General features: G+C 42.9%; 1 protein-coding gene across 2 annotated transcripts; it reads left to right on the forward strand.

Moving 5' to 3' along the window:
* Nucleotides 1-834: 834 nt before the first annotated feature.
* ISCA1 (iron-sulfur cluster assembly 1) lies at nt 835-21,928 on the forward strand. Of its 2 annotated transcripts, XM_003806687.4 has the most exons (4): nt 835-4,157; nt 12,231-12,284; nt 14,360-14,465; nt 20,276-21,928. In XM_003806687.4, exons 1-4 carry the CDS (start codon nt 3,936-3,938, stop codon nt 20,422-20,424), a joined length of 531 nt encoding a protein of 176 aa, XP_003806735.1. In that variant the 5' UTR covers nt 835-3,935; the 3' UTR covers nt 20,425-21,928. The 2 variants fall into 2 exon arrangements, with proteins under 2 accessions (XP_003806735.1, XP_054947807.1); XM_055091832.2 differs by lacking the exon at nt 12,231-12,284.
* The last annotated feature ends 5,153 nt before the right edge of the window (nt 21,929-27,081 follow it).

The raw sequence follows: 27,081 nt of genomic DNA on the forward strand, positions 1-27,081 counted from the left end.
TCAGGAACAAAAATATGAAATCTCTTTTGTATAGCAGTGGTCCAGTGGCCCAGGGGCCCCAATCTATGATGTTTAAAACTTGCTCGGCTGGGTGCAGTGGCTCACCCCTGTAATCCCAGCACTTTGGGAGGCCGAGGTGGGCAGATCACTTGAGGTCAGGAGTTCGAGACCAGCCTGGCCAACATGGCAAAACCCCGTCTCTACTAAAAATACAAAAATTAGCCGGGCTTGGTAATGGGCATCTGTAATCCCAGCTACTCAGAAGGCTGAGGCAGGAGAATCACTTGAACCCAGGAGACGGAGGTTGCAGTGAGCCAAGATTGCACCACTGCACTCCAGCCTCAGCGACAGAGCAAGACTCCGTCTCAAACAACAACAACAACAACAAAACTCTTGCTCAATGTGTGCAGGATCAGCCGTGTGCAAAAATGTTTTTAAATGTTCTTAGATAACTTCAGTGTATTTTTCTTCTTGAAATATGTTTGACAAATGGCTTCTACTTTTAAATCTTTCCTGAGTGGAAAAGATCCTGGATAAATACATCAATAGAGTTCAGTGTTACAAGCAAAAATATACACACACACATGTTGAAAACAGAATTTAACAAACCCCTGTAAAACTGTAAAGCCCTCAGTAGTTTTTTCTTTGGAAGCAGGCATATTTGGACAGCAGCAGTCAAGAACTACATAGACTTTCCACTGAATGGAACTCTAGACTTAGACAAGGTCTGGCCCACCTCGTTTTCCATCTGTGTGGCAGTCCCCTAATCTCAGGCAGTTCAGTTTCCATTCCTATAAAATGGAAACCATTCTTGGCTTTCCATACAGTTGTGATAATCAAGTGAGGTCTTACCAGGAAAACACTTCTTTAAATGTCTAGAACTATGAAACTAATGCCTGAAGTGCGGGGTGAAACAGTTCCCTATTGTAAGTTCTGTCACATATTAGTGGAAATCTAAAAGTGGTTACAGCTTGTAACTCTTTTGACACTTCCCATACCCACCTCATTTTGACACCACTGGACAGCTGCTGCTTTGAGATAAGCTCACATACTGCTTAAATAATCGTGAAAATTATTTATTCTAACATAACATTATTTCAGGGACTTGTGCCAGTTTCAAGTGATATTAGAAACTAACAAGTAGATTATGTGACTTAATGCTTATGTGCAAAACAACTAACCAAGTTAAAAACTGAATAGTTGGGTTTTCTTTTTTGTTTGTTTGTTTGTTTTTGTTAAATAGTGGGTATTAAATAGAGGAAAGAAGTCTGTTAAACATACACAGGATCCTGAATCAGAAAATTGAGGACTAGATGTTTTCAATAGTGTCTAATGCTCTCTACTAAAATCCTTGAGTTTCAGCATCTGTAAAACTGCCATGCCAGTGCTTCTGCCCTACTCAGTTCAAAGTTGTGAGGCTAGTATGAGATAATATAATATGCTCATGGAGTTTTCTGAATCTTGTAAAGTGCTGCACAACTGTGTAATGTGTCAATAACTGGAAAAAAATGACACAGCATCTTTTATTTTTATTAAATTTTAATTTTAGGGCTGTTTTAGGTTCACAGCAAAGTTAAGCAGAAAAACAGAGCTGCATATATCCCTTGTTTCCACATGTGCCCCACTGTCACTCTGCACCACAGTGGTACACTTGTTACAATCTTAAACCTACATGGACACATCATTAGCTCTCAGTGCCCATAGTTTACCTTAGGGTTCACTCTTGGTGGTGTACATTGTGTGGGTTTTGACAAACGCATAATGATATCTATCCACCATTATAGTAGTTTCACAATACATGGCATCTTTAAATACTCATTAACAATTACCATTTGAGTGAGGCTGTGTGCCTTGCACCCCTCTAAGGGCTTCTCCTGTATTAACTCATTTAATCTTCACAATATCTGTAGGAGGGAGGATATGAGATCCCAAACCCCCAGGTAGTCAAAGATGAAGGCCAAGAAACAAACCCACCACACCACCACCTCTCTATGTCCCTCCCTCCCTCCCTTCCTCCCTCCCATCCCTTTTTCAGTTTCTTTCTTTTGAGATGCAGTCTCGCTCTGTCACCCAGGCTGGGGTGCAGTGGCGCAATCTTGGCTCACTGCAACCTCCGCCTCCCGGGTAGCTGGGATTACAGGTGCCCGCAAACACGCCTGGCTAATTTTTGTATTTTTAGTAGAGACGGGGTTTCACCATGTTGGCCAGGCTGGTCTAGAACTCCTGATCTCAAGTAATCTGCCCGCCTCCGGCCTCCCAAAGTGCTGGGATTACAGGTGCCCGCAAACACGCCCGGCTAATTTTTGTATTTTTAGTAGAGACGGGGTTTCACCATGTTGGCCAGGCTGGTCTAGAACTCCTGATCTCAAGTAATCTGCCCGCCTCCGGCCTCCCAAAGTGCTGGGATTACACGTGTGAGCCACTGCGCCCGGCCCCCAGTTTCTTTTATTTTCTTTCTTTCTTTCTATCTGTCTGTCTCTCTCTCCCTATCTTCCGTTCTTTCTTTTTTTTTTTTTTTGAGACAGAGTCTCACTCCGTTGCCCAGGCTGGGAGTGCAGTGGCACGATCTCAGCTCACTGCAACCTCCGCCTCCCAGGTTCAAGCGATTCTCCTGCCTCAGCCTCCTGAGTAGCTAGGATAACAGGTGTGCACCACCACACCCGGCTAATTTTTGTATTTTTAGCAGAGATGGGGTCTCACCATGTTGGCCAACCTGGTCTCGAACTCCTGACCTCAGGTGATCTCCCCGCCTCGGCCTCCCAAAGTGCTGGGATTACAGGCGTGAGCCACGCGCCCGGCCCCCAGTTTATGTGCAGATAAGGCTTAGGAAAAAAAAAAAGCGTCCTCTTATTGTCAATGCGATTGCATTTCTGTAGCAGGAAGTCAGAACTACTTGATGGAATTTTGAACTATCCTTTCAGAAACTGCCGGAGATCAAAGATAAACTTGGCTTTAAAAAATGTTTCACTGATTAGTTCTTCCCACATTCAAACACTGCGAATCTGTCCTCCCCAGGACTGCTTCATAGACCCCTCCTGCACTTTTTCCTTCACTTCTAGCACTTCAATGACAAATGCCACCTGTCTTGATGTCCTCCTCTCTTCATCTGCTAGCCCTGTCCTGCCAGTATCTCATTCTTCCCTGGCCCCTCTTTACCTGGCTTCCTGTGTATGCCTGGGTACCGCGCCTGTGCACAGTGTCTGGTGCTCAGGAATACTGCATCAAAAGGCAGAATTAAGCCCCTGAGCAGCCAGGACAAGGTCTGACAACACGTTTTAAATCGAGTAATTGTTGCTCGCTATAAATGTGACTATTCACACTGCTGCCCAGTCACATTTTCAAGTAGGGTTGGTTCCCAGTTCAGCACCAGAATGAAAACTGCATTAGTCACCACCCTTCAGCATCCCCAGCAATACAGCACGCTGGGGAGAAGGGTGGAGGGTGGCGATTATACAACTCTGCGGTAACGCCATGCTCTTAAGAACAGCCTAGTTGGACCACAAAAGAAGAATGAAAATGGATGTAGATGTCTGGGCATCGGAACGATCACTCTGCATTTGAGAGCATAAGCTCCCAGTGCAGGGTTGACTTATGCGTCCTTAAGTGTCACCGCCTATGATGGTGTTTGTCACGGTGAGTATTAAAGCAGGGGGTGACGCTGCACCTTGCCCCGGGGGCAGGTGGTGAAGCTACGTGCATCCGGAGTCAGCAGGTCTGAGGTCATTCCTCGCCCCCTCCCGCCCGCTCCCCGACGTCACGCCGACTCCGTCCTCGGCGGTGAAGACATTCCTCCCGGTCCCTGCGCCCTGCAGCGTGGTCACCTCACTGCCGGAGACCGTGCGCAACCCAGCTGCTAGACCCCCGGCGTTGAGCGGCAAAACCCCGCCCAGAGCGGCTTGCCCCGCCCCCGGCTCGTCACTCATGCAACTCACCCAATGGTGGCGGCGGGGGGCGGGGCTAGGACTGAGGGCGCCGTGCGCCGAAGCTTGTGGCGTCAATGCGCCCGCCGTGTCCATGGAGAGAAGCTGAGGCGGCCGACCTTCGGCCCGAGGCACCGGGGCGCCGGGACGGCGAAGATGTCGGCTTCCTTAGTCCGGGCAACTGTCCGGGCTGTGAGCAAGAGGAAGCTGCAGCCCACCCGGGCAGCCCTCACCCTGGTGAGTGCTCGCGGCGCGCGGCGGGGCCCGTGACATTGCTCGTGTCCGCCCCGTGCAAGGGGAGGTCACGGCGGCCGGGAGTGGGGCCGCAGGGACGCGGACACGTCAGACCTCGGCGTCGCTCCGACCCGCCGCACAGCCTCGCCGCCTCCTTCGCCTCCGGCCCCTCTTTGCAACGGTAAACAAGTCCCGGGCGGGGCTGCTCTCTGGCCCCCGGAAACTACGTTTCCCGTCAGGCCGCGCGGCAACCGCGTGCGGGCCGGAGGGGATCCCGGGGGTGGGCGTCCCCGGGGGCCGATCGCCTCCACGCTCCCGCCGGCCTGCGCTGTTCGGCCGCTCCGGTTAAGCAGAGGCTGAACGTGCACGGTGCCGGGGGTTCCCGGTGGTGGCCCGGAGTCCTAGCCTGGAGGTGCGTGGGGTGGGGAGGGACCAGGCTTTCCGAAGGACCGAGGGCGAGCACAGCGACAACAAAGCCCCCGGCTCCTGCCGAGGTCACGGCCGCGGCGCGCAAAGCGTTACTTGCCGGTGTCCTGGGTGATTGAGGCCTTTGAAACTCCCTCTGTGCCTCCAGCAAGCCTAGGCTCTTAGGACAAAAGATGATTTCCCAGAGTGAGTTTACAGCGTTTTCTGGGTGAAAGGTCAAACACTCAGAGGGCACCAGAGTGCAACCATTGATTACTTAGAGAATTCACTGAGCTCAGTGTTCCGGCCGCACCGTTCAGTTTTTTAGTGGAAGGAAAATCCACATAACATAAAATTAGTCCTTTTAAAGGGTACAATTCAGTGCCATTTAAGACATTCACAGTGTCGTGCAACCATCACCTCTATCTAGTTCCAAAATATTTTCACCCCAAAAGAAAAATTTATGATCACGTTCCTACATACACTCCCCTTTTAGTGAAGGAGACGACTTTATGCAACCATTCGCTTAGAGACTGGAAAAAAAAACCGATTTAAATTGACTCATCGATTCTGTTGCATCTAATGCCAAAAGGGCCTATTACCAGAAAATAAGTTTGTAGCAAAGTAGAAGAAAATTGTGATCAGGTGAGAGAATTTATTTTTATAATCAATTTTTTAGGCCTTTGATATTACCCTGATTATATATGGTACTACTAGTGTACTGATTATGTATCATTCTATATTACCTCTTTTCTGTAGGAGCAAGCTTATTTTCATACACCGTGGGATGTAGAATTAAACAAGGTTTTAAGAACTAGAGGGCACAACTCATTCTTTGTGTCTCTTTCAATCTCAGTAAGAATTATTCAGAATTCTTCCACTGGTGATGGTAGATCCAGGAAGAGCCAGAAGGTTCAGGAACAGTTTTTGCCTTTTCTTTTTTGCTTTTTAGCAACCCTATTAACTGGGGTTTTTTTGTTTTTTGTTTTTTGTTTGTTGTTTGTTTGTTTTGTTTTTGGAGACAGGGTCTCACTCTATCTCCCAGGCTGTAGTTCAGTGGTGCAGTCATGGCATACTGCAGCATCAACCTCCTGGGCCCAAGCGATCCTCCCACCTCAGGCTCCCAAGTCGCTGGGACCACCGGTGTGCACCATCATGCATGCACCTAGGGTCTCCCTGGGTTGCCCAGGCTGGTCTCGAACTCCTGGGCTCAAGCAGTCCACTGCCTCAGGCTTCCAGTGTGCAGGGATTACAGGTGTGAGCCACCATGCCTGGTCCCTGATGTCTTTCTCCATCACCATTTGACATGTTACCTCTTCTTCAGAATTTCTTTTTTTTTTTTTTTTTTGAGACAGGGTTTCGCTGGGTTGCCCAGGCTGGAGTGCAGTGGCGTGATCTCAGCTCACTGCAGCCTCCGCCTGCTGAGTTCAAGCAACTCTCTGCCTCAGCCTCCTGAGTAGCTGGGATTACAGACGCCCACCACCATGCCCGGCTTATTTATTTATTTATTTTTGTATTTTTAGTAGAGATGGGGTTTCACCATCTTCACCAGGCTGGTCTTGGACTCCTGACCTCGTGATCCACTCGTCTCAGCCTCCCAAAGTGCTGGGATCACAGGCATGAGCCACCATGCCTTGCCCTTCCTTCAGAATTTCTATGTCAGTCCCTTTCTCTCCATTCCTAGTCATTCAGCAGACATTTATCGAGATCTGCTGTGTTTCAAGACAAATGAATGAGTTATACAGTTCCCAGCCTGCGGGGCACAGTCGCAGGCCAAGCCTTTGCCACCTCTTACTAGGAGTAATAGCACTGCACATTCTCAGGCTTGGTCTCTCTCCACACTTGCTCCCCTCTGCTTCAGTACATGTTATCATAGCAGTTCTCAAGGTATCCATGTTGCCTGACTCAGCTGTTCTGATTAACTTGTAGGAGTCTACTGTCTGTACTCTGTTGTCCTACTTACAGTATAGCTGACTTTAGAAGCTTCTCAGAAGCTGTACCAGAGAGAAGGCACATCAATGCTGTTTTCCACACAGCCTGTGTTGGTGGGCTTGCAGTCATTTTAGTTCCAGCATTCGTGCCCTAGTCAGGACACTATGGCATGTATTGCTCTTTGTGCTTAGTTTAACATCAGCATGTATCGTCAAGTGCAAAAGTAGTGATGCCGTCAAAGGCCTAATGAATGGAGACAGATAAGAGAGCAAACAAAAGTATACGTAATTCAGTAAAACTGATTGGAAGAGGTAAATGTTACTTGGGTCTAATAAGTAGAGACAGATAAGAGCAAACACAAGTATACCTAATTCAGTAAAACTGATTGGAAGGGATAAATGTTACCTGGATATATAAATTTTGATGTTAGGAATTTGACATGTTGCAACATTTGAAAAGTGCTATATGTGTGGAGTCTACCAGATGTCAGCAAAAGGCTAGGAAAAGTAACTGATAATATAACACAGTTCAATGCTGTCATTATCAGATTATCTACATCTTCCCTATTTCCCTCCATATCTAGAAATTGACAAGTGGAATTGAACTTGCAGGAGCCAGATGTGATTAAAGAATCTGAAGAGTAAATACTGCCCTGCTTGCAGGCAGATTTATTTCCATCATTGTACAAGTCAGAGCAACTCTAATTTGTAGGACTGGGGTGGATCACAGCTGTGCATTAAAACTCAACCAAGTTCTATGAGAGAATGATGGTGCACAGCCACTATCATTCTTGATGAATTCATTGTGTACAGAAGGTGCCTTAGGGCTTAACTTTCTATTGGAGTCCAGTTGAGAAGCTAGGAAATGCTTAATGCTCAGTAAGGAACTGTGTGTTAGTTCATTGGACTAGAACCAGAAGTCCTTTTGAACAGTGACCAAGCACTAAGATTTCTATACGAAGGCAGTTTAGGAAATACTACACAAGAAGCACTGGAAGTAGCCTAGCAGTCTAACAGTGAAAGAATGGTTAAGTACATGAGAGTAGATCCTGTTGGTGAAGGATGTAGTCATTGTAAATTATGGTTTTTTTTAAGTTTCAGAGTTACAAATCTTCATTCTTTGACTTATGCTGTGCAAATTATTTAATCTTTAATACCTAAATCACAATGGCAGGAATAAAAAGATGATACGTTTAAACCATTAAACACTTAGAAGGTGCTCAGTAAATGGTGAATATATGTTTATTACCATGTATCAAATAAAAAAAATAATTTGTTAAATTGTTTCAATGGAGGCTGCAAAATTATGTATATATGCCATGATTACAAACCTTTTTCTTTTTAGAGACAGGATCTTCCTCTGTCACCCAGGCTCATATGCAGTGGCATGATCATGGCTTACTGCAGCTTCAAACTCCTGGGCTCAAGCAATCCTTTCACCTCAGCCTCCCAAGTAACTGGGACTACAGGCACATGTCACCATGACTGCTAATTTTTTTTTTTTTTTAATTTATTGTAGAGACAGGGTCTTGCTCTGTTGCCCAGGCTGGTCTCAAACTCCTGGCCTCAAGCCATCCTCCCACCTTGGCCTCCCAAAGTGCCGACATTACAGGCATGAGCCACCACACCTGGCCTACAAATATATATTTGTATATTATATGTATTTTGGGTGTGTATATACACATATACACAAATAAGAAAAGACAAAAGAGAACACTCTAATGCCAGCCATGGCTGTTAAAGAATGATTTTAATAAAATACACTGTACTTGTTCACTGGCTCTATTTACCATCTTTTGTTCTCCCAGAAAATTGATATGTTGACATTAAAATGCCATGCTTGTAGTGAAATTAAGTTGTAGTTCTTGGCACATGTTTAGTATGCATAATAACAGAGTTAACTTTAGCTTTTAATTTAATTTAATTTTCTTAAACAGCAAAAAATGAAAATTGCCTGGGGAGTTACTTAAAGAAATACAGGATTGAGAATGAAAAGTTTCTCCTACAAGGATTAGAAAGCGTGTTGCTATGAAGTAGTGATAAAACATTCATCTACAATGCCTTTTCCCTTAATTTTAACAGCAGAAACATCTTGGAAATATATATATTTTTCAATTAGGCCAAAATATCTTACCTCAAAGATAACCTCTCACTTTAAAAGTCATATTCCTGTGATTTGCATGTGAGTAAAAACCATCATATTTTAGTGGGCTTCAGGAAGCTCTTAAATTTTAAAGCATGGGCCAAATCTCAGGTAGGCTATATTCATTAATAGTACATAAATTTCTTGAGAATTACATGTTTCTTAGTTGTTCTGGGAAGTGCACTGGTACTGGCAGGCTGCTAGGCCCTGCAGCATGCTGTGTAGTTGAAGATTTTATGCTGTTCCTCACATGAATTTTACCTAAGCACAATGTTGCCAGAGTATGTAGACTTAAAGCAGGGTAGGATTCTTAGCCTCTCCCTGGTACTGAGACACAAAAAGTACCTCTTATAGCTCGATTTTTTTTAAGTCCCAACTCTTCCCTTTTAACCACTCTCCCTTGTTCTGAAAATCAGATCAGTCACTTTGAAAGTTCTAAGAACCTTTTCCCTTGGTTGAGTACTGACCTGGGTTGTCCATCATTAGTAACACCCTCCCAGTGGAGTAGGTTTGGTTTTGGCCTGACACAGGAAAATTAAGACATATGTTTAGTTCCTGTAACAGCAGCTTCCCAGGCACACAGGTTCCTGTTGAATGTTACTTTTCCCTTAAAGAGTCCTTCAGTATGAGATGTGAACATCAGCAACTTTGTGATAAGTAGACCAATCCCCACGAATTGCTTTCATTTACTGTATTTAAGTGTTTCCTGCTAAAAGTTGAGAAAATAAGAAAATAGATGACTTTGTAAAACCAAATTAGATAATTTAGAAAACCACTTGGAGATAAAAAAATTATATATTTGGGGCTGGTAAACGGAGTAGTGTGACAGACACATTTGTTTTGTTTAGATCATGCAGTGGTGTGCCCATCTGTGCCTTTGATCCCCTCAGATTAAACCAAGACCACATTTCAGATTTTAGTTCCCTCAGATATTTTCCATGGCTATGCCTTTTTTTTTTTTTTTTTTTTGAGACAGAGTCTCACTCTGTTTCCCAGGCTGGAGTGCGGTGGCATGATCTCGGCTTACTGCAACCTCCGCCTCCCGGGTTCAAGCGATTCTCGTGCGTCAGCCTCCTGAGTAGCTGGGATCACAGGCGCATGCCACCGTCCTCAGCTAATGTTTGTATTTTTAATAGAGACGGGGTTTCACCATGTTGGCCAGGCTGGTCTCAAACTCCTGACCTCAAGTGATCCTTCCACCTCGGCTGACCTCAAGTGATACTTCCACCTCGGCCTCCCAAAGTGTTGGGAATATAGGCATGAGGCACCAGGCCCAGCCAGGCTATGCCTTTTTAAAATAAACTTACAGAAAGCTATTTTTATTTGACAGTAAGTGAATAATTTCTTCAGCATGCACATAGGAAAATATGGTGAAAATTTACATGTGGTTGATAAGAAAGCTAGCTTTTATTGACAATCACTTAGAACAGGGGTCCCCAGTCCCTGCGCTACAGACTGGTACTGGTCCATGGCCTGTTAGGAACAGGGCCTCACAGCAGGAGGTGAGAGCAGCAGGCAAGCCAAGCATTACCACCTAAGCGAGCTCCACCTCCTGTCAGATCATCAGGGGCATTAGATTCTCATAGGAGCACAAACCCTAGTCTGAACTGCAGGTGTGAGGGGCTAGTTTGTGCACTCCTTATGAGAATGATGCCTGATGATCTGTCACTGTCTCCCATCACCCCTAGATGGGACCATCTAGTTGCAGAAAAACAAGCTCAGGGCTCCCACTGATTGTACATTTTGATGAGTTATATAATTATTTCATTATATATTACAATGTAATAATAGAAATAAAGTGCACAATAAATGTAATGCATTTGAATCATTCAGAAACCATTCCTCTTATCCGTGGAAAAATTGTCTTCCACGAAACCAGTCCTTGATGCCAAAAACATTTGGGACCACTGCTTTAGAAGGGTAATGAGCACTTTAAAAAATAATAACTATTTCTGTAACTATTTAAAGTTGGTATTCTGTGACTCAAAAAACAAAAACAAAACCATAATCCTGCTCTTCCCTGTTTTCTCCTTGCGCCCTGTGTGCTCCTTCCTGCGTTGGAGGACTGCATGCCTCCTTTTCTGACAGAACCATGGGAAACCATGGGCCTTTAGAGGCCCACCTACTGGTAGTGGTTTGTTTTTTTACAGTGACATGTAATAAGAAATGTATATACACAGATACTATATATTAATAACTGAATTAAAAGTTTTACTAAACAACATTCACGTTTTTAAGTGCAGTGCATTGTTTTCTATTTAAAATGTTTAAGACATGTTGGTCTTCACATTCTAAATTGCTTTCATGCCCTTCTAAACTGGGTCTGTACTGTGTTTAAGCATGCTCATCTAGCTGAGCCCCAACCCCGACAGGGCAGGAGAGCACACTCTAGGGCCATCCATTGGGCTGGCTCTTCCAGGTGTCAGTCCTGGCCTCAGTTTACTACCAAGTCTTAGGTCGTAATATCCAGACTTTGAGACTTCACAAGCAGTCTCAAAGACTTTACTGTACAGTAAAATGTCAGTACAAGGGACTGGAGGGCCTGCAGAGCACTGCCAGCTAGAGGAGCTGATAAAGTAGGAAGGACGCACGTAATGTCTTCATTATGATGTACTGTCATAATCATAATAATATTTGGCTTTTTTGTGCCTGGCATTGTCCTGAATGCTTTCCATGAGTTTAAATATTTAATCCTCGCAAGAATCAGGAGGAGGAGGAACTATTATCCCCGTTTCACCAGTAAGGGAATAGAAGTCAGAGAAGCCACTTAGGGTGACTGCCCTGGAGGCACAGCTAGGAAGTGGGCCAGGAATGTCAGGGAACAGCCTCCTTCCCAAAGAAGTGGGGTTGGCAACACCGACCTACTTCACACAAACTGTGATGTTTTTCTCATTTTGAGGCCCACTGAGCTATGTTAAAACAGCATTTCTCTGGGAAACAGCTCCTCCTTGTTCTTATTTCTGTCATTGACTAGCTTAGTTTTGTTCATCTAGATCTCCTGAGATGTTGGTTTAATCCACGTTGAAAAAAATCTGTGTGAGCATTTGGTGGGACTGGTGCAAGAAGCACACCCTGGGTTATTTTATGCTGGTAACACTGTTTCCTCAAGCTGTGCATTTTGATGGATTAGAAATGGATTGTGAGTAAGAAAAAAAAAAAAGCAGTAGGATTAATAATCAACAGGAAAAACACCTGAAGGTTGGCCTTCCCAGTGAGATACTTGATTCCTTCATTGGCTCTTTGTTGTAGGCAACATGCTGGTTCCTGGGCATAGAGTTGGTGCACAAAATAGATGCTGCCCAGAAAAATAGCATTTGTAATGTGAGTGAATAGCACCATAGAGAGAAGGACAGGGAACCAACCTGGACTGAGGAGCAAGATTAAAAGGATGTTGCTAGCAGATTTTTTTTTTAAAATAAAGAGGATATTTTGAATTAGGTATAGTTTATGTGTTTCTATATGAAGTCCATAAGGTATCCTGGCAAGAATGGAACATAAATTTGTCACATGAATTTGCTAAAGACAGACTTACGAAGACTGATAAATATGAGGCTTTGAATAACAAGTTTTGTAGCTAAAAACATTTTCTTTTTTCAGACACCTTCAGCAGTAAACAAGATAAAACAACTTCTTAAAGATAAGCCTGAGCATGTAAGTAAAACCAGTTAATTATTCAGTAAAAAACTGAATCTGTATTTTCAGAATGAATTTATCCCATGATATACAGTATTATTTCCTTTAGGGGTTTTTATTTAAAATGTAAAATATACTCAGGATTTTTAAAAAATTCAAATAATACAAAAGGGTATTTAACTAAAAGGAAGTCATTCTTTCAACCTGACTCTTCGTCGTCATTCTTCCTTCCAAGAAGCAATCTCTTTGATACCCTTCCAGGGATAATGTATACATTTGAAACGGCTAGACCTGATTTTCTCAGCCTCCTCACAGTTGACACTTTAGGGCAGATTGTAGAATGTTTGACAGCATCTGTGGCCTCTGTCCGTTAGATACCAGTAGTACCCCCTCTTTGCCTCAACCAAAGAATCCACATATGTGGAACCCACCGATACGGAGAGGTGACTGTATAGAGTAAAAGTATGGTGAGTACTATTTCACCAGCACTTCCTGATTCTACAAAGCTTTGGTTGTCACAACCAAAAATGTCTCCCTGAGGACAACCACTGGCCTAGACTGGGCTTGTTATTCCTGTGTATATCTCTTCCTACCATAAATGTTTTTGTTACACTTTGCTTTTTACCCTTAATAATGTGGCTTGAAGATCTTTCCATGTCATTATGTAATGATCTGCCTCCCTTTCTTGGCTGCATGTAGAGTATATTCCATTGAACAAGTTTGAGTTCTTTAACCAGTCCCCATATTAAAGGGTCGTTTTCATTCAGTGCTGCCGCAAACACCATTCAGCAACTATTTAGTGTCTGCAGTGTGCCAGGCTCATTGTTCTAGAACTGTAAGCATGGCTTAGTCCGCCTACATAGGATCCATTCCTAGATACAGAATTGTTGAGTTAGGGATGTGTGTATCATCTTAATTGTACATTGTTAGTTGCCGATGGAATGCTGTAAATCATTTCAAGTAATGGATTGCAATATTTAATAATTAGACGGTGGGGTGATTTCTGGTTTCTGTTGTTAACCTACATTACAATGTAATGGAAGTTCTCAAACCTACCTTTTAAAATTATTAAATTTCAAAGGATATCAGTGTTCTGATTCAATTTGGATAGACCAATGACTAGACTACAAATTGACCTAATGAAACAAGAATTCAGCTTTGTAGAATCAGGAACTGCTGGTGAAATAGTACTTACGATACTTTTGCCGTATACAGTCACCTCTCCGTATCTGTGGGTTCCGCATACGTGGATTCAATCAACCATAGGTCAGAAATATTTGGGAAAAAAATAGAAGGTTGCATCTGTATTAAACATGTACAGACTTTCATTCTCTAAACAAGACAGTATAACAACTGTTTATGTAGCATTACATTGTTACAGGTATTCAAGTCCTCCAGAAGTTATTTAAAGTACAGGGGAAGATGTATATAGGTTATATACAAATGCAGTGCCATTTGCATAAGGGACTTGAGTATCTGCAGATTTTTGTATACTCAGTTAGTCCTGGAACCAATTTCCCATGCATACTAAGGGATGACTGTATTTAAATGAAAAATCAGCTCAGCTCTAAGACAGAGGACTTAGGTAGATACTGTTTGAAAATTGCATTAATGTAAACATTGATACTTTTAAAGTGCTGTTTGGTCACTTTTTAAAACTTCTTTTGTCTGTATTGACTGCAGTCTTTTGCTTTCTGGTATTTGAGACTGTACACAAGTCTGCACTAGAATTCAGATCCCATGTAGAGATAGGATTGCCAGATGGTGGACAATGAACCCTGGTGAATCCTAACCATAAGGAAACATTCAGAGGGTATCTCACAGAACAAGGTAGAGCAAAGACATTTTAAATAAAGTCCCAGGCTGGACGGGGTGGCTCCTGCCTTGTAATCCCAATGCTTTGAGAGGCCGAGGTGGAAGCGTTATTTGAGTCCACGAGTTTGAGACCAGTCTGGGCTACATAGTGAGACCCTGTCCTACAAAAAATAAGAGAAAGTCCATTTTGGTATGAGGAGGCTACTGTCACTTTATTAGTATAATTGTTTAATCTGTACTACTTTAAAACCAAGTTTATATTTTCACTTCTTTTTCAGGTAGGTGTAAAAGTTGGTGTCCGAACCAGGGGCTGTAATGGCCTTTCTTATACTCTAGAATATACAAAGACAAAAGGAGATTCTGATGAAGAAGTTATTCAAGATGGTGAGTTTTTAACAAACATTTTTTGGGCACGTTGTTTTGCCTAAAATTATTAGCCTTGCACAGCACAAAGTAAAAAATAAGGATAGTAGCAGGAATTATGTAAATAATGCTCACTGTGTGTGTAGGCGTTGTTTGATGGAATTTCATGTATTAACTGATTTATACACAATGCTGAATGTGGGTGGTACCATATTATCCCTGTTTATCTGAAGAAGAAACTGAGGCACAGAGGGGTTAAATAGTTTAAGGTCATAATAAGTGGCCTAGTAAAATTCTTTCCAGAGACTGTGCTCTTAGTAACTAATTGATAAATTATTATATAAGCTTGTTTTAACTATGAAAGATCATCGTTGTGTCCAAAAAGTGAACCAGCCTTAAACCTCACAGTGAACCAACAGTTTTTGTGTAAGCAGTAGTTTTATATCTGTGTCAAATAAGTACAAGTTGAGCGTTCCAATCCAAAAATCTGAAATCTGAAATGCTCCCAAATTCAAAACTTTAAAAGTGGGTGCTGACATGACACTCAGAGGAAATGCTCATTGGAGCTTTTTGGATTTGGGATGCTCAAGCAGTAAGTATAATGCAGATACAGTCATACATCACTTAACATTGGAGATACATTCTGAGAAATGTGACATTAGACAAATATCCTGGGGTGTACTTGGACAAACCTAGATGGTCTGAGAAATGTGACATTAGACAAATATCCTGGGGTGTACTTACACAAACCTAGATGATAGAGCCTACCATATGCCTCAGCTAGATAATATAACCTATTGCTCCTAGGCTACAAACCTGTACTGCATGTGACTGTGCTAAATACTGTGCACAGTTCTGACACAATGGTAAGTATTTGTGTAAACGTACCTAAACAAAGAAAAAGTATAGTGAAATTTCTTTTATTATTATTATTATTATACTTTAAGTTTTAGGGTACATGTGCACAATGTGCAGCTTAGTTACATATGTATACGTGTGCCATGCCGGTGTGCTGCACCCATTAACTCGTCATTTAGCATTAGGTATATCTCCTAATGCTATCCCTCCCCCCTCCCCCCACCCCAACAACAGTCCCCAGAGTGTGATGTTCCCTTCCTGTGTCCATGTGTTCTCATTGTTCAGTTCCCATCTATGAGTGAGAACATGTGGTGTTTGGTTTTTTGTCCTTGTGATAGTTTACTGAGAATGATGATTTCCAATTTCATCCGTGTCCCTACAAAGGACATGAACTCATCATTTTTTATGGCTGCATAGTATTCCATGGTGTATATGTGCCACATTTTCTTAATCCAGTCTATCATTGTTGGACATTTGGGTTGGTTCCAAGTCTTTGCTATTGTGAATAGTGCCACAGTAAACATACGTGTGCATGTGTCTTTATAGCAGCATGATTTGTAGTCCTTTGGGTATATACCCAGTAATGGGATGGCTGGGTCAAATGGTATTTCTAGTTCTAGATCCCTGAGGAATCGCCACACTGACTTCCACAATGGTTGAACTAGTTTACAGTCCCACCAACAGTGTAAAAGTATTCCTATTTCTCCACATCCTCTCCAGCACCTGTTGTTTCCTGACTTTTTAATGATTTCCATTCTGACTGGTGTGAGATGGTATCTCATTGTGGTTTTAATTTGCATTTCTCTGATGGCCAGTGATGATGAGCATTTTTTCATGTGTCTTTTGGCTGCATAAATGTCTTCTTTGGAGAAGTGTCTGTTCATGTCCTTTGCCCACTTTTTGATGGGGTTGTTTGTTTTTTTCTTGTAAATTTGTTTGAGTTCATTGTAGATTCTGGATATTAGCCCTTTGTCAGATGAGTAGGTTGCGAAAATTTTCTCCCATTTTGTAGGTTGCCTGTTCACTCTGATGGTAGTTTCTTTTGCTGTGCAGAAGCTCTTTAGTTTAATTAGATCCCATTTGTCAATTTTGTCTTTTGTTGCCATTGCTTTTGGTGTTTTAGACATGAAGTCCTTGCCCATGCCTATGTCCTGAATGGTAAAGCCTAGGTTTTCTTCTAGGGTTTTTATGGTTTTAGGTCTAACGTTTAAGTCTTTAATCCATCTTGAATTGATTTTTATATAAGGTGTAAGGAAGGGATCCAGTTTCAGCTTTCTGCATATGGCTAGCCAGTTTTCCCAGCACCATTTATTAAATAGGGAATCCTTTCCCCATTGCTTGTTTTTGTCAGGTTTGTCAAAGATCAGATAGTTGTAGATATGCGGCGTTATTTCTGAGGGATCTGTTCTGTTCCATTGATCTATATCTCTGTTTTGGTACTAGTACCATGCTGTTTTGGTTACTGTAGCCTTGTAGTATAGTTTGAAGTCAAGTAGCGTGATGCCTCCAGCTTTGTTCTTTTGGCTTAGGATTGACTTGGCGATGCGGGTTTTTTTTTTGGTTCCATATGAACTTTAAAGTAGTTTTTTCCAATTATGTGAAGAAAGGCATTGGTTGCTTGATGGGGATGGCATTGAATCTGTAAATTACCTTGGGCAGTATGGCCATTTTCACGATATTGATTCTTCCTGCCCATGAGCATGGAATGTTCTTCCATTTGTTTGTATCCTTTTTTATTTCATTGAGCAGTGGTTTGTAGTTCTCCTTGAAGAGGTCCTTCACGTCCTTTTTAAGTTGGATTCCTAAGTATTTTATTCTCTTTGAAGCAATTGTGAATGGGAGTTCACTCATGATTTGACTCTCTGTTTGTCTGTTATTGGTGTATAAGAATGCTTGTGATTTTTGTGCATTGATTTTGTATCCTGAGACTTTGCTGAAGTTGCTTATCAGCTTAAGGACATTTTGTAAAAGATCAAATGTGGTCGGGTGTGTTAACACAAGCCTGTTGTCCCAGCTACTCAGGAGACTGAGGCAGGAGGATTCCTTGAGTGTAGGAGTTCAAGAAGGTAGTGCACTGGCCAGGTGTGGTGGCTCACCCGTGTAATCCCAGCACTTTGGGAGGCCGAGGTGGGTGGATCATGAGGTCAGGAGTTCACGACCAGCCTGGCCAACATGGTGAAACCCCATCTCTACTAAAAATACGAAAAATTAACTGGGTGTGGTGGCACACGCCTGTAGTCTCAGCTACTGGGAGGCTGAGGCAGGAGAATCGCTTGAACCCCAGGAGGCGGAGGTTGCAGTGAGCCGAGACCATGCCATTGCACTCCAACCTGGGTGAAAAAGTGAGACTCTGTCTCAAAAAAGAGAAAAAGACATCATAGTGCACTGTGTTCTTACCTGTGAATAGCCACTGCCCTTAAGCCTGGGCAACATAGCGAGACCTCCATCTCTTAAAAAAAAGAAAAAAAAAGGAAGAAGAAGAAGAAAATAAAACATGGTACACCTGTTTGTGGCACTTACCATGCATGGAACTTGCAGGACTGGAAGTTGTCCACGTGAGTCAGTGAGTGAGTAGGGAGTGATGAGTGAATGTGAAAGCCTAGGACGTTCCTCTGTAGTACTATAGACCTTATAAACCTTGTACACTTAGTCTTCAATAATAAATTAACCTTAGTTTACTGAAACTTTTTTACTTTGTAAGCTTTGGGGTTTTTTTTTTTTTTTACTCTTTTGTGATAACATTAGCTTGAAGCACATTGTACAAATATACAAAAATTTTTTATGTTCTTATTCTATAAGCTTTTCTCTATTTTTAATTTTTTTCTTTATAAACATTTTAATTAAAAACTAAGACAAAAACATACGTATTAACTTAGGCCTCCACAGGGTCAGGGTCATCAATATCCCTGTTTTCCACCACCTCCCCTCATCCCATTGGAAGGCCGTCAGGGGCAGTAACACTCATGGAGTTGTCATCTTTTGTGATAATGGTGCCTTCTTCTGGATACCTCCTGAAGAACCTGCCTCAGGCTGTTTCACGGTTAACTTTTTTTTTATAAGTAGAAGTACACTCTAAAATAACAATAAAAAGTATAGTAAATACATAAAGCAGTAACATAACCATTTATTATCGTTATCAAGTATTATGTAGTGTACTTAATTGAACATGCTTAGACTTTTATATGACTGGCAGTGTAGGTTTGTTTACACCAGCATCACCACAAACACCTGAGTAATGGGTTGTCTTGTGATATTATGGTGGCTACAGCATTGCTAGGCAATGGGAATTTTCAGCGCCATTATAATCCCTTTTTTTTTTTTTTTTTTTTAAATTTGAGACAGTCTCGCTCTCTCGCCCAGGCTGGAGTGCAGTGGTGTGATCTCGGCTTGCTGCAACCTCCACCTCCCTGGTTCAAGCGATCCTCCCACCTCAGCCTCCCAAGTAGCTGGGATTATAGGCACCCACCACCATGCCTGGTTCATTTTTGTATTTTTAATGGAGCTGTATTATCAACTCATGTTTTTGAGGAATCCTGTATTTCCAATTTTTATTAAAAGCTATTTATTATAATTTAATTTATAATTAAAATTAATTATATTTGCTGCTGCCCCCTTCTTCCACCCTATAATCTGTTAAAACCTATCTAAAATAAATAATTTATCTTGTCATTGGAAGTATGCACTTAGCTTGCAGTTCTTACCTACATGGGAGAATGAGGCCTAGATTCCTAAGTGTGCTTTCTTATTAAACTAAAGTTATAACTATCAATAAAGACCTTTTAAAAATGTATTATTTTAAAAATTATAACACATTATAAACCTTAAGATTTTCATCTTAAAGAAGAGGTGACTTAATTATATATTGTTTATATTTAGCTAATGGCTCAATTTCTTGTAAGGAAGAAAGTTTTTTTGTTGTTTCGTTGTTTTGTTTGTTTGTTGAGACAGAGTCTTGCTCTCTTACCCAGGCTGGAGTGCAGTGGCACAATCATGGCTCACTGTAGCCTCCGCCTCCCGGGCTCAAGCAGTCCTCCCACCTCAGCCTCCCGAGTAGCTGGGACTACAGGTGCCCACCACCGTGCCTGGCTAATTTTTGTATTTTTAGTGGAGCCAGGGTTTTGCCCTGTTTCCCAGACTAGAAAGCTTTCTTAAATTGATTGTATTTGTTGGCTGGGCACTGTGGCTCACACCTGTAATCCCAGCACTTTGGGAGGCCGAGGTGGGAGGATCACTTGAGCCCAGGAATGCAAGACCAGCTTGGGCCACGTGGTGAAACCCTGACTCTAAAAAAATTAGTTGGTCCTGGTGGTATGTGCCTATAATCCTGTGGGAGGATCGCTTGAGCCTGGGAGGTGGAGCTTGTGGTGAGCCATGATCATGCCACTGCACTCCAGCCGGGGTGACAGAGCGAGACTCTGTCCAAAAAAAAAAGATTGTATTTACAAAGATGCTGACCTCTACCTGTGTAATTACTAGGGAATAGTACCTGTTTTCCGTCCTGTAACCAGAAAAGACTATTGTTGTACTGATTGATGTTATTAAAATAGCCCCATTGTATCACAGTCCTTTGTATATCTTTAAGCTTGAATCCGTGTATCTAGTGTATTGCAGAATTTTCATAAATTTTTTTTTATTTCATAAAACTCATCGAGAATATACATTTTCTTCACGTTGCAAACTGGAAAAATGAGTGAAGTATAGTGAAAGGTAAATTCTAATTTTGCATAAAATTGTCATGGAATTTACTTGTATAAAATTCTCCCCTAATGTGATTGTGACATAAATTCATGTATGGGAAAGAAGGGGCAGACAGGAAACTGAATGCTTAATTCCTTAAGGAAATAATTTAAAATGTTCAAGCCTTCTTGTTTGACTTTCATTGATAGTCACTATTTCAAGTTCACTTGTGCTTTGAATCAGCAAGTTCCATAAGGCTGCAGGCTTTCCATGACACATGTTTTCTTTTCTCCAAGGAGTCAGAGTATTCATCGAAAAGAAAGCACAGCTAACACTTTTAGGAACAGAAATGGACTATGTTGAAGACAAATTATCCAGTGAGTTTGTGTTCAATAACCCAAACATCAAAGGGACTTGTGGCTGTGGAGAAAGCTTTAATATTTGAAATCTCAGGACTCTTCTGGCCGTAGGTTCCAGGAAAGCTCGTGGAAGCTTTGGGGCTCACTGCAGAAATCATGTGACTGTCACGTGCTGGAAAATAAAGTGATACATCTTGAAAATGAATCCAGTGTGTTGGATTCCAGAAGAAATGATATTTATATTCTCTATAGGGGACAGAAAATGAGAAGCCATCACTCTTTTTGGATCATTTAGGTCTCTTGTATCCTTTGTTTTAGAACCAGTTTCATTAAAGTTGCCTTCCTGGGCACCTGTTTATCCATTTCCTGAACTGTGTGCACTCCTTAGATCGCTATTGAATGGCTTGATCATCCCTCAGCATTTCTCCCAACCAGATCGGTGACTCCTAAAATCTGAGACAGGACATCGTGACTGCTGGTAGTAATATGGTGGTGCATTGTTTTTTCCACCCAAACTTAACATAGCCTTTTTATACATTTTTATGAAAAATTTCATTGTCAGCTGCCTCACTGCATACCCTTTAATAGTACCAGGCAAAGATTTTCTTCAACTATAGTACAGATTAGTTCTGAGTGATGGTATCAAAAGGTGAGAAAGACGTCATCCGCCTTTTTTTTAATCCATTTCTTTTGCCACCCTATATGTCTGTTCAGAGATGGGCTCTCAAGCTGACTTTGATTCTTTTAGTTGAGAAGTCTCTTAAAGCCATCTAGCCCACCTCCCTCAATTCCCTATGTGAGGAAGCAAAACCCCAGGGAAGCCAAAGGGCTCCTCTCCACCCCGACACCACAGGCTGGGGGAGAGTAGGGACTCTACCCCCCCTCCCCTTCCTTGTAGGTGACACATGCTCTGCCCTCTGAGGCAGTCAGCGAAGGCAAATGGTCTGACTTCTTTATGTGGTCAACATTTTGATAGAATTTCTTTATAATTTGATAGAGATTATATTATTTTTATTTTATTTTGAGTGGGAAGAATTTTAAAACCTTTTTATGTGAATTACCATCTTGTTTCTTTCACCTTTGAAACAATGGTTTGTAGCAGAGACGACATTGTAGCAACCCAGAATTATGCTTTTGGAATGTGGTCCTCACTGTACAGGAGAATGTGTAATCTTTTGTTAAAATTCCCAGTGTGCATACATTTTCTGGTTCCTCGGTCCAGTTGCTAAAGTTCTTAGTATTTTAGCCTAACATATTTATCACCAACTTTTCTTTAAAAGTGTTCCTTTTGTCACTTAGTTACTGATTTTCCTGGGTTTGACATAATAAGTATTCTATGAGATGATATATATGCTTTTTTTGAAAGCTGATTCTCATGAATTCAAGTAGCTGAGTTCCTTTATGTTTTGTTTATTCACTAAAGTAGCTGACACAAAACACACCAAAACCTAGAGCGGTAGTTTTATGTAAATGCTCATGAGTTTGTATCAATAATATAATTGTTGATCCACTTATAATTCATGCAATACTGTATGTATGTAGAGATTGAGTTGTCAATTAAAAAAAAGTGGCCTCTTTGTGATCATAAAATTGCCTTTTATTATTGAGGGGAGAGGGTTTGGGACAGCAGCTGCTAAAGCCAATAAAAAAATGACTGTCTTTTTTGCTTAGGCTGCCTGTCACCAGGCGTCCTCCCTACCTGACACTGTTTCGTCCAGAGTCCTAGCTGCTGATTCTCCACACAGCCCTGGAGAGACCATCTCAGGTGTCTCTCATCTCCCTGGCTTTGCTAGCCTCTTTTTCCTCCTTGTTCCCCATGAGGTCATCCACCCCCCAACCAGGTTCCTCATGTCCTTAGGACGAGAGCATTATCACTACCTGGAGTGCTTTTCCCTCTGTCATCTGAGCTTTTATGTGAACCTCCTCCAAGAAGGTTCTCAGCTGTTCACTCAGGCACAGTAGTGAGCACTGACTCTCCACTAGCCCTGAGCTTTCACAGGTCATCAAAGACAGTCCCAACCTCAGAGAGCTTCAAGTCGGCAAATGAGACACCAGCGAAGAGCATCGATCACCATGGTAAGTGTTGTGAGCAGCTGGTGGTGATGGCATGCTCACTGCATGCCAGGAAGTGTTCTAATAAACATCATCTCAGCAATCGAGAATGCAGGTCTGACTACTGTCTTTTTCATAGATAAACCAAAACACAGCTTAAATAAAATAGCTAAGGTGGCCGAGTCAGAATCGTACCCTGTGTCTATGGCTCCAGATGCTGTGCTCCTAGCTGTTAGGCCATACTGCGTGTCCTGATCAACGGAGTGCGCTTCTAAAAAGGTAGCCTACAGGTTATGACCCCTGCGCCTAGTTGAAAGAGATTTGGGGAAGAGGGAAGACAGTGAACAGTACTAAAGAGGGTTGAAAAAACACAGAGGGCGTGTTCTCACTCATAGGTGGGAATTGAACAATGAGAACACTTGGACACAGGGCAGGGAACATCACACACCAGGGCCTGTCGTGGGGTAGGGAGCTGGGGGAGGGATAGCATTAGGAGATATACCTAATGTAAATGACGAGTTAATGGGTGCAGCACACCACCACGGCACATGTATACATATGTAACAAACCTGCACGTTGTGCACATGTACCCTAGAACTTAAAGTATAATAAAAAGTAATAATAAAAACACAGAGTGAAGCTAAGCACTCCGGAGAATGAGGCCCGGAGAGGAGCAGTAAGGCTGGAGGGCGAGGTAGATGCCTGGGGCGTTTGGGCTTTCTGCAAGTTCTGTAGGCCTTGGGGCCACTGAAAGTGTTTAGGGGCACTCATTAGAAAATTGCATTTGGAAGTGTTTCCATGGCCTGGACTAGGCTGGCTGATGAGGACAGGAAGAAGCTACTGCAAAGCCCGCTATAATAGGACCTGAGCAGGGACCCGTGAGAGAAAGGCTTAGGAGGCAGAAAGGATGGTACTCTATCCGTAGCCCAACCTCATCAGCCAGTGTTCTGTGACTCATTTCTATTTGTACAGGCAGTACTTGTACTGTTCATTGGTTTTGGTTCTTGTCTCTTGTACAATATTGAAAGGTTCTTGGAGACAGGAACACAATTGCTTCTTCAATGTTCATTTAGCATCGGGCAGGTCAGAATTATTTTTGCAAAATGGCTCCATCCTACGGCCATGTCACACCATGTCATGCAAGCCTTAGCCCTCACCAGGAAGGTTCTGTCTGTTGCACCACATTCATCCACATTCTACTCACAAACACTGGTCATTGTGTTAGGCGATTTGGTAGTGCCCCTGGGTGATGTGTAGGCCAGCAGATCTGTCGCATAGCAGCAGACCTCAGGCTTTTCATGATCAGTTATAAGCCCACTCTTCCACATCAGGATGCTAAATTGAATGAATCAGGCCATGAAGACAGAGGCCTGCTGTGCTTCATTGTTGCAGGGCGCCTCCCAGCCCTCTGTCACCAGACCCACCAGAATGATTTTTTTTTCTCAAACAGCAAAGGGTTGGGAACAATCCCTACAAGATCAGATGTCCCTAAGATTTCCAGTATTTCCTAGGTTTCACTCAGCAGGAAATACCTCAAAAAAAAATGGCCTTTCTTGTCATGTTTTGATACCTGAGAAATCAGGAAATGGAAAAGCCTGTGCTAAGCTGAGCTGTAAGCAACATCAGTGTCTCATTTGAGCCTTAGAGCAGATGTGGCATGGGCCAGACACAGCATCGACCCAGAATAAACCCAAATACAGATCACCTGAGCTCAGTGCAGGCTGGGAGGCTGGCCTGGAAAGGTGTAGGTTTGGGGTGAGATATGCCTGGATTTGAATCATGGTTCCTGTCATTTTGTAGCCATGTAACCTTCTGTAAAACAGTCTCAGAATTTGGGGGGATGTGATGAGCTAACTACACATAAATGGCATCCTGCTAAGGGTAGACGTTTCATACGTTGTAATTCTTGTCCCTTTTAGCCATTTTCTTGTGCAAAAAGGGATAATATGTTAATGGATTATCAATCAAAGCAAGAGCTTAGGGAAAGAGTTTCAACACATTTAGGGAGTTATTGTCCCATATTCAAATCTGGGGGAAATTTGCTGTATTTCCTTCAAATAAAAGACCACAGTAACTTCTTTGAAAAGAACCATAAATTTCAAATATAAACATTCAGAGAAATTTCATTCTCTTAGTAGCTGATTAACTATAGACAAACCTGCCTTAATTGAGGAGCTGTTTTGAAAGCTCATTCCCCAGTAGGAACTCAGTCTCCTGGTCCCAGGTGGGTCTCATCAGACAAGAGAGGGAGGAGAGAGGGAGGTGCACCCTAGCCTCAGCCTCTATTGAAATACAGAGCCATGTGGTGGTTACATCACTGTGGACTCCCATCCTCCCTTGCTGCTGTGCAGTGTTCAGGGAAGGCTTCATTTCACACCAACCTTTAGCGGGGCAAGGGCTCTGTACCAGCGGTACTCAGCTTAAAACTAGCCTACTTTGACGGCCTTGACGGGTTACTGCTTTTACTTCTACTAGCTAGTGATTCCAAAACTTTTCATGATGAAGTGCCCATTTACTGGGCCAGGTGTCTTGGCTCAAGCCTGTAATCCCAGCACTTTGGGAGGCAAAAGTGGGCAGATCACCTGAGCCCAGGAGTTCAAGACCAGCCTGGGCAACGTAGCAAAACGCTGTCTCTACAAAAAATACAAAAATTAGCTGGTCATGGTGGTACATGCCTGTAGTCCCCGTTACTCAGGAGACCAAGGTGAGAGGATCACTTTAGCCCAGGAGGCAGAGCTTGCAGTGAGTGGAGATAGCGCCACTGCACTCCAGCCTGGATGACAGAGCAAGACCCTGTCTCAAAAAAAAAGAATAAAAAATAAAGTACTCATTTATTGTTCTCCATGGATTCTATGTCTTGAAGCAGTCTTCAAACTTTAAGGTGCAAATAAGTCACCTGGGGGTCTTGTTAAAAAGCAGATTCTTGGCCGGGCGCAGTAGGTAGCTCACGCCTGTAATCCAGCACTTTGGGAGGCTGAGGCGAGTGGATCACTTGAGGTCAGGAGTTCGAGACCAGCCTGGCCAACATGGTGAAACCCCGTCTCTACTAAAAATACACAAAAATTAGCCAGGCATGGTGGTGGGCGCCTGTAGTCCCAGCTACTCAGGAGGCTGAGGCAGGAGAATCACTTGAACCTGGGAGGTGGGGAGGTTGCAGTGACATGAAATGGCACCACTGCATTCCAGCCTGGGTGACAGAGCAAAACTCTGTCTCAAAAAAAAAAAAAAAAAGCAGATTCTGTAACAAAGGTCCAGGGCAGAGCCTGAGATTCTGCATTAGTAGCAAAGGCCCAAGTGAAGCCAGTGCTGTTGCTCTGCAGAACACCTTTGAATGGCAGGCTTTTGAAATATTTTCTCATTGGAAGAATCTTCTGTATTTATTAAATTCTGCTTAAAATTATTAACTTTCTTGTATATCCATGTTCATAACAGCATTATTCACAATAGCCAAAAGGTAGGAACAACCCAGGTGTCCATTGACAGGGGACAGGGGGTGAGAAATTTATTTCATGGACACAGATTCAGTTGGAAAAGATGAAAAAGCTCTGGAGATGGAAGGCAGTGCAGGTGGCACAACAGTGTGAATGTACTGAATGCCACAGAACTGTGTACCTAAAACGGCTTAACACAGTAAACTTCATGTTATGGATATGTTGCCACGGTGTTCACAAGTTATTAACTCAATCAGACTATTTAAATGCCCAGTAGATTGCATTCTGGGGAAATGGCTGTTTCAGGAAAATTTTCAGTGATTGCCACAAGGACCTCCCATGGGTGGGGAATGGAGTCTGGAGCACGGCTGCATGGCTCATGGAGAGAATTTGCACGGCCAGGTAGCCCCTGGTCCACTTCTACCCATATCTGGCCAGGTGCAAAGAGCATAGCTGTACCTTCTATTATCTCTCTCAATTTCTTATTTGCACTTTGCCCATGTCTATAGAAGGAAAAACTTGACTGATTAGAAATTACATTCACGGCACCTGTAGTCCCAGCTACTCAAGAGGCTGAGGTAGGAGAATGGCGTGAACCCGGGAGGCGGGGCTTGCAGTGAGCTGAGATCGCGCCACTGCACTCCAGCCTGGGCGACAGAGCGAGACTCCGTCTCAAAAATAAATAAATAAATAAATTATATTCACGCCAGCCTGGGCAACATGGCGAAACCCCATCTCTAGAGAAAAATACATAAATCAGCCAGGCGTGGTGGCGTGCACCTGGGGTCCCAGCCACAAGCTGAGGCAGAAAAAAAAGTAGCTACTCAGCTACTCAATGTTCACTCTTTAAAAATGCTTTTCCATCATCCTCCATCTCCCACACCCCAAGCAGCAAGATATTTCCCCATCGCTTAGCATCATATAGTTGCTTATGTGACCTTGAGGATGTCCACATGTCACAATGGACAGTCACTTAACACTAAGCAACGACACATGCTAGGAGTGGGGCTGGGCCTTGGGTCTGCTGGATGAATGAGACCCAGCCTCTGCCCTGGGAGTGCAGAGACTCAAGACAGATATGACCACGTGAAGAGACAACTGTAAAACAAGTGGTAAGTGCAGCTACAGCCATAGCCACAGGGCACTGTGAGACCACAGAGCAGTGAAAACTAAGCCAGTCTAGGCTTGGCAAGGAGAGATGGAGTAGTGAGGTGGGCAGTGGCTAGGGTGGGAAGACCAGAGCTGGGAGGTGAGATGGGA

The sequence above is a fragment of the Pan paniscus genome, chromosome 11 (genome assembly GCF_029289425.2).
Source record: "Pan paniscus chromosome 11, NHGRI_mPanPan1-v2.0_pri, whole genome shotgun sequence".
NCBI classification, from domain to species: domain Eukaryota; kingdom Metazoa; phylum Chordata; class Mammalia; order Primates; family Hominidae; genus Pan; species Pan paniscus.